The sequence below is a fragment of the Hippoglossus stenolepis genome, chromosome 4, assembly GCF_022539355.2.
Source record: "Hippoglossus stenolepis isolate QCI-W04-F060 chromosome 4, HSTE1.2, whole genome shotgun sequence".
Lineage (NCBI taxonomy): Eukaryota > Metazoa > Chordata > Actinopteri > Pleuronectiformes > Pleuronectidae > Hippoglossus > Hippoglossus stenolepis.
This window is the reverse complement of record NC_061486.1, coordinates 9,706,069-9,721,953: the sequence shown is the minus strand read 5'-3', so window position 1 is coordinate 9,721,953 and position 15,885 is coordinate 9,706,069. Positions and strand designations below refer to the sequence as shown.

The following is a 15,885-nucleotide window of genomic DNA, read 5'->3' as shown; positions in this document are numbered from 1 at the left end:
TGTGTGTGTGTGTGGGGGGTGCTTGTTTGAATGTTTTTCCCTCTCCTCTCCTGTCAAACTTTGGCCAAGTGGTTTCCCAAATTCAGTGTTTTCCCTCGATGAATACTTCTCCTCACTCGTGGACTGAGCACACTCTTGTGCTCTGTGTGAATAAGTGTGTCAGCCCCCCACCAAAAAAGAGAGAGAGAGAGGAGCCATACTGTAGGTCAGTCTGCACTCTGCCATTTGGCCACCAGACAGGACAGTAGGGCTACTGTACTAACAGGAACTATTGTATTTTGTTGAATGAAGGCCCTGTCATTGACTCACAAACACAATGACACCGTGCTGTTTTCTATCCGAGTCATTGAGTTCTAGTGCCGTGGCGTGTATTATTATTTTAAATATATAAAACCATGTGAGTTTTTTTTATTATTATCTACAGGCTTCTGTTTTTAATCTATGAAAACAAGTAGGAAATGTATCACCTTCCCCAAGAAGGTTACGTTTTCAACCATGAAAACGTACCAATTATTCATGAACCTTAATGTAAGAATTAGGCATGTTTAGGGGATTGGTTTTTATGAATGTGTGCGATTTGGTGCAAGATGCTTTTGTAATACTTAGCCACAAGAGGCTGAAGTCCACTACCCCCATAGAGCCGAATGCACTAATGTTTTATTATAGGTGATTTTCTATTTGTTCTTTTCGATCTCTGCAATGGTTCTCTGTCAGAGGTTTTACGGATCAGGTGAGGATGTTTAAAGGGCAGCAACGTTTTCATTTAAAGCAGTTTGTGATGGACAAAGGGCTGAAACTCTAGACTCTCACTCAGGAGACTGGATTTGAATCCTGTTTTTTTATTTATTGAGCAGGCGGGTGAAAAATGCCCCCATATTACAGTATTATAACAAACCCAAATGCTGGGATTAGATACGATCTCCTGGTGGAGTGGTTCTGTTAGACTGTGGGGGTCACCGTCTTCCACTGTGCCACCATCCACAGAGAGAGAGTGAGAGAAAGATAAAGGAGGGTGAGCTGAGTGTGGATGGATGAGTCAGTGTGTAGGAGCAGGGAAAATAGATTAGACTTCTGTGGACCCTCAGGCTTTCTATTTATCTCATGTTGAAAAAGAGCAACTGAAACATTCAAAACACATCCATCTATCTATCTATCTATCTATCCATCTATCCATCTATCCATCTATCCATCTATCCATCTATCTACTATCTACTATCTATCTATCTATCTGCCTGTCTGTCTGTCTATGATAAATAATATCTGTTTTCATCTCTCTTGTCTTATGTGTGTTTGTGTGTGTGTGTGTGTGTGTGTGTGTGTGTGTGTGTGTGTGTGTGTGTGTGTGTGCCCCAGGGGGCATTGCATGAATCTGCATCATGAATTGCATGAATCTGCATCATTGCCCAACTCAAACAAAAAGAAGAACATGCAGATACTTGCATTTGTTGAAGTTTAAAAAATACATAAACACATAATATATCACAGCTGCGAACATAGTATAACCTGCTGGGTTTAAACTTTTAACTTTAAACTTTTGCTCTCAACTTTTCAAATGAAGTTTATTTGCCCTTTGAAGAAGCAGTGAAGTGAAGGTTCTTTTATCAAAAAAAACCTATTGAGATCACCAAGGTATTGTCGGATTAAGGCTTAGAGATTTAAATATTTTTTATCAAATGGACTGATGCAAAGTGGAGGTTTTGAAGATATTAGCATTTTAGAATGTTTTTTGAAGTTTGACCCATATAAGTGACAGCACTTCATCATTTGGCCTCTGCAGTAAAACGCTGCATAGATCCTGACTTTTAAACCCTGGGTCGGGTCACCTAATATCCAAGATTTCCCAAAATGCTATGCAATAATGCTTCTGAATTCATTGGTACTTTAATACCGTCATTTTCAACCTTCACTCAAGTATAGATTTTGTGAATTAAATCAAGTCTTAAGCTTAATTCAAAATGACCCTGATGACATCACCAGGATTATTTTCGAGTGGAAATCTTTCTCACACGCACCAGCGCTCTCCATGATCAAGTAAACAGATTGTTAAATATTTATAATTTATGTTCATCCCTTTAATACGTCTCTTGCAAGTCGCCAAGTGTTATGCAATATTAATGTGTTGTTGTAAACATTTAAAAGCACATATCAGGGAAATCTACCCCACATCTTGTAGTTTTTTTTATATCATGTTTCATGGCGGTAGTGGAAAGATTTAGGGTCATATGGTAGCTGCTGAAAAACAATAATACCACAGAGATAAAAGTACAGAAATAATACTACAGAGATAATACTATAGAAATTCACAGCATTGAAGTAAGATGTCCACAAAGTGATTTCTTGGCGTTGCTGCAAAAACAATACAATCTATGTCTACAATCTCTTATTAATCACCCACAGATTGCACGCGAGGAAATGAATGTGAGCCGAGCTGTAGTTTTCACAAAGAAGCTCCAAAAAACCAAGATAAATCAGAATTTCGCGGACTACAGCTTTAACGGTGAAGACATGAGCTCACTTCTTTCATTGATGAGCTCATGCTGCAGCAGAGAGCCACACGTGTCCCTTAAAACCTGCGCTCTACCTTAAAACTCCAACATCCCACCAGAAATCCCTCCATCGTTTTAGTCACACTGCAGTGGAGAGAGTAAATCTGTTGGTGATGTCATTCCGTGTGCCCTGATGATATCATTGTTTTTGCAGAGGCGGGTCATCTTTAATCATTTATCGCACATGTCTTCGGCACCCTGCAGATTTTTAGATTACGTGACTTCACACCACTGTCTCAGCCTCAGACTGTGCACCGATGTCAAAACATCCCACAGGGTATTTCCACAAAATCACATCTGCGCTGTTTTCATGGTGTGTCACAAGTGCTGGGAAGCATTGACACGGGGGGGGGATGAGTGTCATGTCTGTCGTCCAGCGGTTGTTTGGACTCAGTTTGTTTTTGTCACAAGCTTTATGTGACAAAAACATATCTGTGCGCTTTCACAACTTTGAAGACCCTCACAGTACAAGAAGATGATGACATGAAAAACAATGCAACACACGTAGAAATAAGGGTTCCACAAGGGTTGCTTTTATAGAACCCTTTTATAGGGTTCAATGTAAGACTAAGGGTTTCCTTAAGAACCATTTTTATTCAAAGATCCCTGTTTTGGAAGCAAGAGTTCTTCAAGAATTGTTATAAAAACAGGTGTTGTAACGTCCTCAACCTTGAATATCCAAGATTTACCCATGTTTCAGTGGTTATAAATTCATATGTATCTGCAATCCCCTTGATCAAATAATTTTACTTGGTAGAACCTCTTGGTTGGGTGCTACATCAAACCCCTATAAGGTGGAAAGGTTCCTGATAGAACCTCCAGGCTGGTTTCTTTGGTAGAACCATTACACCATAGAAGTGTCTGTAGAACCTCACATAGGGTTCTGGGTGGAACCTTTCACAGATGGCTATAGGTGTTGCCCCGTTATGATGGGTTCATGGTAGAACTCTTTGAAAAAGTACCAGATCGAACTTTTAAAAAAAAAGGTTTGACCAGTAACCGAAAAGCGTTCTCCCACGGGGACCAGCCCAAAAAACCCTTCATGGTTCTACTTAGCACTTTTATTTATTATGGTGTGTTGTATAAGTCCAGGGTTTGAAAACCAGACGAGACACATGGACAGGAATGCAGCCCGAGATGTGCGCAGATGAGAGAGGAAGGAATGCTGCCATATTTGTCAGCGGCAGACGTGGCACGCTGAGCAGAGCTGTCATTCAGCTGTATATACTCTGGTGGATCTACGGCCTAAGCCTGACTGAGTGGCAGGTGTGTCAGAAGGATATATTGTAAGTGATTTAGTGTTGAGCTCGTCATGTCAGGCCGAGAAGAGTCGTCACACCGGATGATTTTCAATGGGAACGTGTGGCAGGGATGAAAAGAGCAATTTAACCCGTCCCTCAGAAATACACACGTTCCAAGACTTCTTCAACTGCTTTGTGTGCTCAGATTGGGCCTAGCTGCATGTATCAATAATAATAATCAACAAGCTTGTCACCAAGAAAGAGAGAGAGGGGAAATGGAAGAGGGAAAAAAACATGCTATAAAGATGTCTGTGCTGGTAGAGGACTGAAATAGCCTTTGGTGCACGATGACTAAGACTTTAATTGCAGTGGGACAGAGATGTTACCCTCTATTGTGTGTGTGTGTGTTGTGAGAGAGAGAGAGAGAGAGAGAGAGAGAGAGAGAGAGAGAGAGAGAGAGAGAGAGAGAGAGAGAGTGTGTGTGTTAGCTTGTCTGCAACATGAAGCTGTTTCCTATTTTTTTCTCCATTGCAAAGATATCGCTTATCATGCAGTTTGGATCTGTTTAATGACTGTGTTTTTACATGTCAACGTCTGTGTGTGTGTGTGTGTGTGTGTGTGTGTGTGTGTGATACCTGTTTGTTCTCTGTGAGAAAACTAAACAAGGATTTTGTTTTCTATTGTATCCTCCAAAGGTAAATTGCAGTTGCTGTTTGTCAACCTCTCATCAAACAACGCACAAACAAACAGCCGCTGTACAACAGACCTACATTCCTGCTTCCTCTTTCACACTCGCTCTTCCACAAATAACATTTTGCTGATGTGATTAATGCCACCAGAGCATCTTCATCGTGCTCCCTCTGTCTGTCGTTCTGTCTTTCTTTCTCAGCATCTGTCCTCTTTGTACAAGGTTTTCTGTCGCCAGATGACTCAGACAGAAGCTGCAGGGGAAATGGCAATCTGTTGTTGCATTGTGTGTGTGTGTGTGTGTGTGTGTGTGTGTGTGTGTGTGTGTGTGTGTGTGTGTGTGTGTGTGTGTGTGTGTGTGTGTGTGTGTGTGTGTGTGTGTGTGTGTGTGTGTGTGTGTGTTTGCGAGGGCAGCGACACTGTAGGTGCAAACCTTGGGACTTGTGTCTTGGCTATGGAAAAACCCAAAGGAAAGCAATTATCTCTAATTACAGCCACCAACATATTGCTGATGTGTCTCGGCTGTTGCAGCTATTTTACCTAAAATACAATAATGAATCAGCGGCTGCAGGGAAAGCTCGACTGGGGGAGTAATGCAGGGATATCAAGATTCATCAGTTAATCCGTTCTCACACTGAACCAATAAGAGAATATTCATTTTGCAGTTTTGCTGAAGTTCCATCACCTCAGAAGCCTCCAGCAGTGTTAAGAAACTACAGTGAATGAGTTCAATTTTAAAAAGTGATATTACCTCTTTGTGTTTGAGTGTTGGGTTGTCTGCTCCTCCTGTAGACTATACAGTCTCTGCACATACTGTATGTACACATGGGTGTTTCCCAGTATATGACATTTGACATATTTCTATGTTGTATACTGACATGTTCCTCTTTGTAAACAGAGAGGAATCCTGACTGACAAATGGATGAATGGTAACTTCCCTCCCTAATTTGCATTTATGCATAATCGGCCGTTCACTAACCAAACTGGCAGAAATGTGTCGTCGAGAGCAATTTGAACTCTTGTTTCTTGTTTTGTTACGTCTATGCTTTACTACCCGCGTCCAGTCTTCTGTGAAAAAGTAGTGCTAAAAAAATAATGATCTCTTGTCTTGTAAACAAAGCTATGGTTAAATAATGTAAATGTCTTTTACAGGGGTGTCATTGCCAAGAAAACACATAAAACACATTTATACAACAGATTTATAAAGAATTGGATAAAATATAAAAGAAGAAGAAAAGTTAAGGGATCACTAGAGAACATTGCATCCTGAGGGGGTGCATGGATGTCACTGTATATATCTGTATGATACTATTTTTCTCAACATTTTACTCAAATCTACAAATGGCAACCGCATGGTGGCACAAGAGGAAAAAATCTGGTGTCATAAGCACAAATATATCAAGAACAACTGACTGTAGTGAGTCTCAAATATTACATGTGCACATAACTTGAGATATGTAATCTAAGAGATATATACAAGAGGTAGATATACAAAGAGGATAAAATAATTTCTATATAGTGCAACTGCACAGGCCTTGAGTCTTTAACAGTGAGTGCATTTCCCAAAGCAGTGGATGAGATGAGAGAGAGTGTTACATGTGGTTATTCAGCATTCTGAAGGCCTGCTGATAGAAACTGTTCTTCAACCTTTTTGTTGTGGATGTGAAGCTGCAGTACCAGATTACACTCGGATCAACAGGTCGTGTGCTGGGTGGCCGCACTCCTTGATGATGTTGTGATCCTTCCTCAGACAGTGTTGCTGTTAGATTTCCTGAAGGGACTTTGTTGTTGATGATGAGCTGTGCTGTGCTACAGTCACAGAGGAAACAACTGCTGGATAGAAGTTACTCAAAATTCAAAATGATTTCCTAAAAAGTACCTGATTTCAGTAGCATGTTAGTTTGAGATTAACAGGTCAGGTTCATCTGTGAGGATTTGTCATTTGGGAACCTTAAAAAATACAATTTCTGTGCTTAATTGAAAATGTATGGAATCTCATCAGTGTTGGGAGACCTCAGTTTGGACCAAATCAAGATTGTCATTCATGTGGAAACACCTCTGGCATGGTTAGAAAAAACAAAAACACAATACCAAGGAAGCATATTGAAAATGTTCTATAAGCCCATGAAAACCCCAGTCGATGGGGATGGGTGGAAAATTGTCCCTGAGTAAACTGCTCTTCTCTTTCTTACACCTGCTTATTCTCCCTAATGCCTCTAAACTTTATCCAGACTGGCCCCCGGGCGGCGTGGCTCCCTCCACCGCAGGTCTGGAGAGGGAGTGGGTCACTGCACCACGAGAAGAGAGATTTCAGCTTTATTTAATTAAAGGGTTCGTTAGGCAGCTTTGAGAAGAGTAATTAGTTGACTTGATGGGTTCATTGGAGCGGAGGTAGGGGGTCATGGGTAGCGGACTGGATGGGGGGGTTCAGGATGAGTCAGTAGCTGCAGCAGAGGGAGGAGGAGTGACAGTGATGGGGGGACGAAGACAGAAGGCCTGCTAATGAAGAAGCTGCGGGATGGTTGACAAGAGGCCAGATTGTATTGAAACTCACACAGGAATCACATAGGAGCAATTTGTGTTCAAGGAAGTAGGGTCTTATTTATATTATTTGTCAACTGGACGATAAAGATTTTAGATTTAGTGTATATTTTATCTATAGACTAAAGATGGATGACATGGCAGCTCAAAAGTGAAGCCAAATCGTCTCGATTGCCACCTAGTGGCCGGCTACAGAATGGTTCGTTAATCCTGTCTTCTCCATGTTAGTGGATGGGACATGAGACAAACTACAAGTTAAAGTACACGTCAAATATTTTTTCTCAAAGATTTTACATTTAATAGCACAACATATATACATCTATAGATATGTATATATTCTCTTATTATATGTGCGTGCCTCTTCAGTTGATGACATCTAGTCTTTTGACAGAATCCCTTTTTTCTTTTATGGTCCAAACTTACTGTGCTTCAAATTGCGAAATCCATGGCAACGCAATTAGTTCCATGGGAGCTTATAATAATGCCACCTCCAGAGTGTCATTCATAAATTACAATGCAATCAGTGGGCTGTACTTTATTCAGATCTCTGCCTTGTGCAGCTTTAGAGCAAATACTTTTATGGTTGAATGAATAGTTTATTGACACATGAAGCAGCTAAATATGCTATAAGAAGCGAAGGCCCGGAACAGAGCACTGTGTGTACACATGCACGACACTGTTTGTCTTATTCAGTCAATTTCAAAACACAAGATGAGAAGTTTTTATGATTGTTGAAAATGTACCTGTGATTTTATTCAAACGTATGCAGTGACAGGAATATATTCTGAAATCAAAAAGCCAAAAGGCTTTCTTGTTCTGTAAATATGCCCTCTACTGGTTCTAATTGGCACAATTTTCACATTTGTGCACTCTCAGGAAGCTAAAACTGTAAATTACACGAACCCCGCCGTCACCTCCAGCCTTTGATCTCTCTCTGCTTTCTTCATCCGTGCCCAGCAGTGCATGTCTCAATGCCACATCTACTGCAACATGCCACACGTGATGACATCACCATCCTGGGGCAGACAGCCAATGAGAACCCACAGGGGGGAGTCAGTAACGGGTCACTGCAACAGAGTCAGCCAATCAGGACGCGCCAAAAAGGCCCGTAACCATAGTGATTAGCCCGGGTTCAAAATGCGTGCATGTGTGGCAGATGCCCCCTGCGTCGGTTCCGTAAGCACATAGACTGGCCTGCTGCATCGCCACCATACTGTGGGTGGAGATATGCACAAAGGGGCACGGGGCTGTTATCAGCTGAGGTGAACTCACTCACACCACCACACGTGCTATAATGAGCTGTTGTCCTGGTTTTGTAACACATACGGCCGGTGCATATCCAGCAGTTCTTCTTCTAAATGGCCTTGTACTTCCTTTACTTATGCACCTTCTTCAGCTGCTGCAACTTATAGCTGGGGTAATTACAGTCGTTAGCCCCCCCCCCCGGTATTGTTCTCCGACAGGATGGATGAGGAGACGTGTGGGTGGCAGTGGAGGGTGATGGGAGGGGAGGCAAGGACAGCGAGCAGCAAACAGCACTGCTGAGTAGGAGAAGTACAATGGGCTGTGAGTCAGAGGGAAACGAGGAGCGAGCAGCGAGAGAAAAAGAGAGAGGTATGCTGAGAAAAGGTCAGTGAGTGTATGGAGGGCCTTTTCTTTTAAATGCCAGAAGAATGAGGAAACTCAGGGATGTTGGGCTCAGGCTATATCTCTGTGTTACAGGTAGGACTTGAGAGGGAGCGTCACGACACAGAGGAGAGAGGGTGGGGGCGCTAAACTCAACCGAGGCTCAGTATGAAACTGCTTTAAAAGACATATTCCCGGAGTTCTTTGAAATGTATGGAAATCACTGTCTCTTGCCTCCTTAGTCATGAATTGTTCAGCCATTCCAACATCATGATGCGGAATCATCGACCCCCTGCATCCTCCCAGCGCTGCACACGCTCTTGTTATCCTCATTGTCTGAATTACCTGGATTTCCACACGTTACGCTCGCAGCAAATTGCTGCAGACACGTCCCTCAAGCACAGTTTACTGCAAATGCACACAACAGTCGCGAAAACACTGTAGTTTAAACCCTGCAGGTTAAGCAGCTTAAATACAAAAGAATGGAGGCTGCGACAGTAATCCTTGGCATTTGGTATATCTAGATATTCTTTTCTTCCCCTGTAATGCACACTACATTTAGGGCTGTAAGCCTCATTAAAGCATTCAGTGTAAGTATTTCTTTTAGTTCAATTTTTGTATTCGTCTCTTTGTCTTTTAACAAGGATCTGCTGCTTTCGGACTTGGATGTTTTCAGAGCTTAAGAAACACATTGCGAGACAGTTTATATCTTGTTCTTTTTTTAGGTGATCTCTAAAGGATACACCTGATGAACTTAGTGGCCGCTTTGAGCTGAGCTGAGAGGAAACCAACCTGCAGGGAACGCTGGGCTGTATTCTCATTCACGGTCTATTCATAGAAGGTCAGCAGGGTCGGCTGGTTAATACCTGCAGTAGACAGAACAGGTGACTCATTTAATGGTAAGTAGACCACTTAGATAACTGGATACATTTATATGACTGAAAGGAATTTCGAGGGTTGCAGGGTTCGCAGCTGTAACATTTTCCTCTCTCTTCCCTTTTTCGAAATCTTCTCCAGAGATGCAACCTGGCCGGAAAAACTGGTTGATCTGCCCTGACCACCGAGGTTCAACTAATTTCATCCCTCCAGCAAATGTTTGCTCCAACTCCAAATCGAATCCTGTGGCAATTTTACGGAGTTGCACTTCGCAAATAACCCCACCTTGCTTGTTTCAAGACGACATTGATACTGAAATTCTTACTCTGTCTAGTCATGTTTAAAAAACCTTTAAAATCTGTTTTAATAGTCATTGCTTGTACCATGTAGTTTCTATTTTCCATGATTATTTGTTTGCCCATTGACTCCCACATGTTCCTACATCTACTCTCAGATTATTTGCCTTGTTTTATTATGCTTTTTACGTCATCTGTTCAACATGAGACCTGTCCAGGGTGAACCCCACCTCTCGCCAATTGTTAGCAGTGTTTGGCTCCAGCGTGATATCTCTATGGATCCTCCCTGGTTAAATAAAGGATAAATAAAATAAAAAAGATAATTCTGTACAGTCCTTGTTAATGAGCTACACACTCCAGCAAACCAAATAATTCAGTCCTCCTTTCACAGCAGACAGAGATCCCCCGATGAGATTAATGAGATCATTCTCCTTTCATTCATATTAATCACATTAGTTTTGTTTTGTTTTTCATGTCAGGCTGTTCCTGTCACTCCGGATTTGTTATAAATCACGACTTTGATCAGAAAAAAACAAAAGTCTACTCAGACTCACAAAGCTAATGCTTGTCCCTTATCAGTCCTTGATGTGTGAAAGAACAAAGAGGCATCGGCACCAAAAAATCCGAGTCGGGGCTTGTTTACAGAAAACGTGTGTAGATTCTCTGTCTTGCTCAAGAGCTCCTCATCGGGGCGGATGTTCACCGGCTCGGGGGACTTGCATTCGGGGGCCTTCCAGTCGGAGGTGAGCGTCGTGTCCGAAGACAGAGGAAGCATCTATTTTTTTTCTTTTCTTTTTGGAGGAAACATATAGCTTCTCTAAACAATACAACAGGAAAGGCTGCTGCACTTCCTCTATAGAAGATAATGAGGATTGTCACACAACATGAGGCATATAGCGTCTATATGGTGAATATTGGCTGCTATAGCATGAACATTTTGCTGTAGCAATAAATCCACATAATTATGATGATGGTGTTAATTTGAATTTTACTGATTAATGCGGTGATGATAATGTGATGATTCTAAAGTAATGTTGCTGTGGGTTTATGTGGGGAAAGTAAGTGTTGCACATGTGACAAATATCAACAGGGAAAAGGTTGTATAATGATTAAAGATTATGATTTTTCTAAATTCACAGAATAAAACATTGATGACAGACATTGAATAATCTGTTCTGTGTTTTACTCAGTTTAAGTTCTCGCTTCTTCTACATTTAAAAAAGAAGCAAAGTGGTATTTTGACAGCAAGAACAAGCTGTGCAGAAGTTTGTGTGTTCTCCATGTTGCTCTGTGCATGCAATTATTTCCATGTAGAACTGAAACTCTGACTCCCTTTTTATTATCATTTCATCACTGATGTTTGCATTTGGGGATATTTTGATCATTATGGAAATGGTGCATCTTTCTTGCTCTGTCAATGGAGCGACATCACAGAGAAGCACACATTTTTGTGATCAGGGAAAACATTTTTCTACATCACCTCACTCTCATATGAGGAGCCTCATAGTGATTGGTAAACAACACAATTGCGCCCCTTAGTGGTAGATAGGTAAATCACCTGTATGCACAATCAATGACATATGTCAAACAGCTCAGTGTGGTCAGTTATTTAACCTGCAGTATAATGTACATGCGAAGATCACTGGGAAAGCTGTCCTGTACTTTAACGTTTCACCAACATTATCCATGTTTGGTGTGTTCGGATGTAAACTTGTTTGTCACACACAGAATTTCGCAATCCCTATTTCCCCCCCCCCAGTGATGAAGGAACTAACCACAGCCCCAAGTTGCACAACACATTTTTTATTAGAGCGGTAATCAGAAGCTATAAATCCTCCAAGATCTGCTGTTCACTCAATTCATTTGAGAGTCATCTGCAAATGTCACAGCAGAACAAACAAAGGGGTAATTGTGTGGAATCATGGGAGGAACTCAAAGTATCAGACAGAATAAGGTTATTGAAAACACATGGGTGATCGCAACATGACTTTAATGTCTTGGGAATACAATGTTGTGATTTATCCAAAATGAGAAAAAAAGAAATCATGTTGCAATTGCGCCACAAAACACACGATGGCGCACCTCAGCAAGCATTAGGGGCCCAATTTGAACTGTATTTGTGCAGGTGTTTACAAAAGTTTGAAGAATTTTTAAAATTGACTTTTCTACCCGTAAAAGCTAAATATGAGAATGCAGGCAAATTTAAACTTCAGCATACAGGCAGATAACATGGACCAGCTACTTTAAAACATGTGATAATAAGTCAGGAACACATTATTCTTATTTGTCAATGTAGAAAGTTATTTTTGCATCATTAAAGTTTAGTTCAGGATACAGGTAGATAACAGACACATGGATAAAGATAGTTAAAAAATGAAAAAAAGAAAAGAAAAGACACAGTTAAAAGCAATTTGAAGACCACACAACACTAGAGCACAGATACAGAAATAAGTACAAAATTACAGTTGAGAAAAGAGTAAAAAAATAGATAAAATAAAACATTATGAAATGATCAAATAGAGGGTAAGATCAGAACTAAGAGAAATCACTATAAAATGTGTAATAATAATAAACAAGAAACCTTAAAGAGCTTCGTTTGTATGAAATAGTGAAAAACAATCCATAAATCATGTAAACATAATAAAATAGGTAAACTGTGGCTTTTTTTTATCAATACTTTAATAGAATTTGCTGATTAAATCTCGTGAAGAAAATAGCAACTTTATCTCTATACTTTTTTCTCCGCTGTGTTAACCACACACACACACAGTACAGATAAATGAGGGCAGAGGTGGTTCTCACTTCTGTTTCAGATCCAGTCCCTCCTACTCCTCCTCTTCCTCCTCCTCCTCCTCCTCCTCTCAGAAACTCCTCAGCGGTGTTTTCAGTAACTCGCAACAGAAACTTCAGTCTGCGGCTACAACTCTGCTCTCACGCACTTTCACCGGGTTTCGGTGCCATGTTGGATTAAGCTCCGTTAACTTGTGTTACCCGGTCGTTTTTCCTGCAGGTACAATGAGCTGCTGCACATCGTGCGATTAGAGGTAAGTTGGAGCCGACACTTGAATCAAACCACTGAGTAACTACTCGGCTTTAGCGCTGAATCACAACTTCTCTCTCTGCTGTTGTCAGTAAATGTTGCTGCTTATGTTGCGGTGTATTAGTTTTTTTTTTTGCACTGATCCACTTAAAAACAAATTGTTTGGATATTCAGTGACCAAAGAGATAAAAAAAAGTTATTTTCCCGTTGGAATATTGCAGTGATTGCTCACAGCTACACGTTGTCATCTTGTAATTGGGGCATTTCACAACACTGAACACACACAAAACGATTAGAAGTTGTCTTCACTGCTTGGATTTCTTTTATTTTGCGCATGTCTCCGCTAGTGTAGCTACCAGTGTCTTCACTCAACCCCTGTTAATGAGTAAACTCTGGGAATTTGGACACTGCTCTGTGCTCTTTGATACTGATTGGTGTGGCCCTCTTTTGTTTATCCTTCAGGGTGAGAACAGTTCACTACAGGGCTGCAGTGTTTGCACTGTGACCTGTGGGTTCGAGCAAAAGACGGCGCAGAGGACACGGGGACGTTACACGACCATGGATTTGGGCAATGATGTGGACCTGTCCAACAATAACATCACCCCTCTGTGGAAACGACGCACGGACAAGAAACCCCAGGACTCGGGCAAACACAAAGCGCGACCCCTCAGTTACCACATCAACGGGGTCATGACGACGGACTTCCCCTTGGAGGACAACAGGTATTCCCTGACCTTGGGCCAACCTGCCGAGAGGTTGGTGGCCGCCCCGCCGTGTTCGGGCAGTAGCACTGCGGTGTTGAAGCACATTCTTAACAAGCCCTCCAGGAAATCCCGGGTCATTCGAAGCATCAGCATTGGGCACCTCTCCAACGGACGCTTCTCACTGTCCAGATTTAGGTCTGATGACAGCAAATCCGCTTCATTGGACAATAGAAAGCGTAATGGAGACTGTGACAAGGGGAAAAGCAGTAATGAAAAGGCAGTGTGGTCCGAAAAGCATCTCTCGGACTCCCAGATATGCATCTCCAGTCCTTTCACTCTGAATTCACAGAAGGACCAGATAGCATTTGGGACAAATTCATCCTCACCCGAAAGTGACCCTCTCAACTGTTCCTCTCCTGTCCTATCCCAACACACTCCCAACAACAACTACAACCACCATGAACTGTGCTCTCTTTCATCCACGTCCAGCTCCTCTCCCCCTGTCTGCCGCACCCCTACCCCCTCCCACAGCTCCACCTCCAGCATCCCCTCCCTCTCTTCCCTCACCTCCTCAGACCCCCCGACCCCACGCTCCCCATCACCGGCAGACAGAGGACATCCGATCCTCAAACAGTCTTCCGCCTCGCCTGCCCCGTCACAGGACAGCAGGCATGCCTCTTCCTCCTCGTCCATCTTATCCACCTCACCCTCCCTCTCTCCGTCTATCTCTCCCTCTCCCTCCATCATCCTCAGCACCCACAGTCCAGCTGCCCTGAAGATGGGCACCCAGCAGCTCATTCCCAAGGGCTTAGCATCTGATAGTCGCCAGAGCAAGGTGCCTCCCTCTGGGCAGCAAGGCCAAGGTTTGGCAGGTCTGCTGGGGTTGGATCATTCCAAGAGAGCCCTGAAATCCCTCAGTATGGTGGAGATCGGACCCTACTTTTCCACCGGAGGCAACCACGGTGAAGCGGCAGAGGGAGAAAGTGACAGCCCGGGGTCACTCAGGAGAGGCTTGAGGAGTACCTCCTATAGGAAGGCTGTTGTGACTGGAGTAGACCCTGGGGTAGATCCTAAGGTGCCCTGGTTGTCCCATCCTGTTTTCCAAGTGCTAGATGGGGATAATCCAGCGTCACCAAGCAGCCCAGTAAGTCCTGGCACTTTAAGCCTCTCCAGCCCTGGAGCAGCCAAACCTGGGAGCCCTAGGACAACCAAGCTTGCCAGTCCTAGGACACCCAAACTACCCAGCCCCAGGTTTTTAAAGCTTTCTAGTCCTGGGACAGAAAAGTCTTCCAGTGCTGGGAAAAATAAGGTGGGTAAGGTGTTTGTCCTGAAACACGGTTGTGGGTAGTGGGCCTTAATGTGTACTAACATCCCAACTGACCCTATATAAGAACACAGGCAGCCTCTTAATAGCCGGTGTTTTTGCATTGCTTTTTATTGCATTTTTTATGTTTTTCCTTGGCTGCAGCAGATTATGATTCCTTGACTCAGTCAATCAGAATGCATCTGATTGGTTTATATTTGAATGTGCTCAAAGATAGCTTCGACACACACTTTCAAATTTGGGGGGGGGGGGTGATAAAGTCCAAAATTGTAAAACTACGACACAGACTAAGTATTGTACAGCAAACTTAGCAGCAGCAGCAGAGGTTGGGACAAGGCCCTTACAAGGAAACAATTGATGTGGTTGTTGGGAGACATGACGTAATGTGACACCATGCGTGCACATGCACACTCGTACGCACAATGGCTCTGTAATTAGACGGGGGTCAGCAAAGGATGTCACCAGAAAGGGCATGAACAGGTCATGGACAGGTGACATAGGTACACACTCCTGTTCCATTTTAAGTGTGTGTGAATCTGGCTGGTTTGCTCAAATCACAATTTTTTTGGGCTTTGTTTCTCTTCTAGAATCCAAATAAGAAGAAAGTTTTGACCCATCAGCGGACATTTGACAGCGAGGGTGAGAAATGGCCATCTGTTTTCATCACCCACTGTTTCCTTCTGTTTTACTGTTTCCCTTTCCTTCTCTTAAACAACAATATCTTGATGGGTCTCTCTGTCAAAATAATCCCCTGTTTCAGAAGAGGAGCTGTATCAGAACTACCAGGAGAAGGCCTTGCACAATGATTCAGATGAGGATGCTGATTCCAGGGAGCCCAGCTCTGATAGTGGCATCGTGGTGCAGTACAGACCCATACGCACCTCCTGGAGCCAGCTCAGTGTGGTCAGACATTACACACAAACACAAACACAGCTTCCATTCCTCTTCTCCCGCTTCTTCTCTATCTCTACATCCAGTTAACAGAAAACCATACAGTGGTACGA

At 42.6% G+C, this 15,885-nt stretch overlaps 1 protein-coding gene and 1 long non-coding RNA gene across 3 annotated transcripts in view; both read left to right on the top strand.

Moving 5' to 3' along the window:
• The first annotated feature begins 8,272 nt into the window (after window positions 1–8,272).
• On the top strand, window positions 8,273–10,861 carry LOC118106321. Of its 2 annotated transcripts, XR_004695194.2 has the most exons (4): window positions 8,273–8,644; window positions 8,738–8,807; window positions 9,367–9,540; window positions 9,659–10,861. It is a non-coding gene; the product is annotated as an uncharacterized LOC118106321 (long non-coding RNA). The 2 variants fall into 2 exon arrangements; XR_007032619.1 differs by lacking the exon at window positions 8,738–8,807.
• Window positions 10,862–12,640: 1,779 nt separating this feature from the next.
• Window positions 12,641–15,885, top strand: part of LOC118105934 (rho guanine nucleotide exchange factor 26) — a 29,006-nt gene continuing 25,761 nt past the window's right edge. Inside the window, exons 1-4 of the mRNA XM_035153989.2 lie at window positions 12,641–12,857; window positions 13,316–14,866; window positions 15,469–15,520; window positions 15,642–15,784. Coding sequence (XP_035009880.2) covers window positions 13,412–14,866; window positions 15,469–15,520; window positions 15,642–15,784 — 1,650 coding nt within the window. The 5' untranslated portion in view covers window positions 12,641–12,857; window positions 13,316–13,411. The remainder of the gene's footprint in view (window positions 12,858–13,315; window positions 14,867–15,468; window positions 15,521–15,641; window positions 15,785–15,885) is intronic.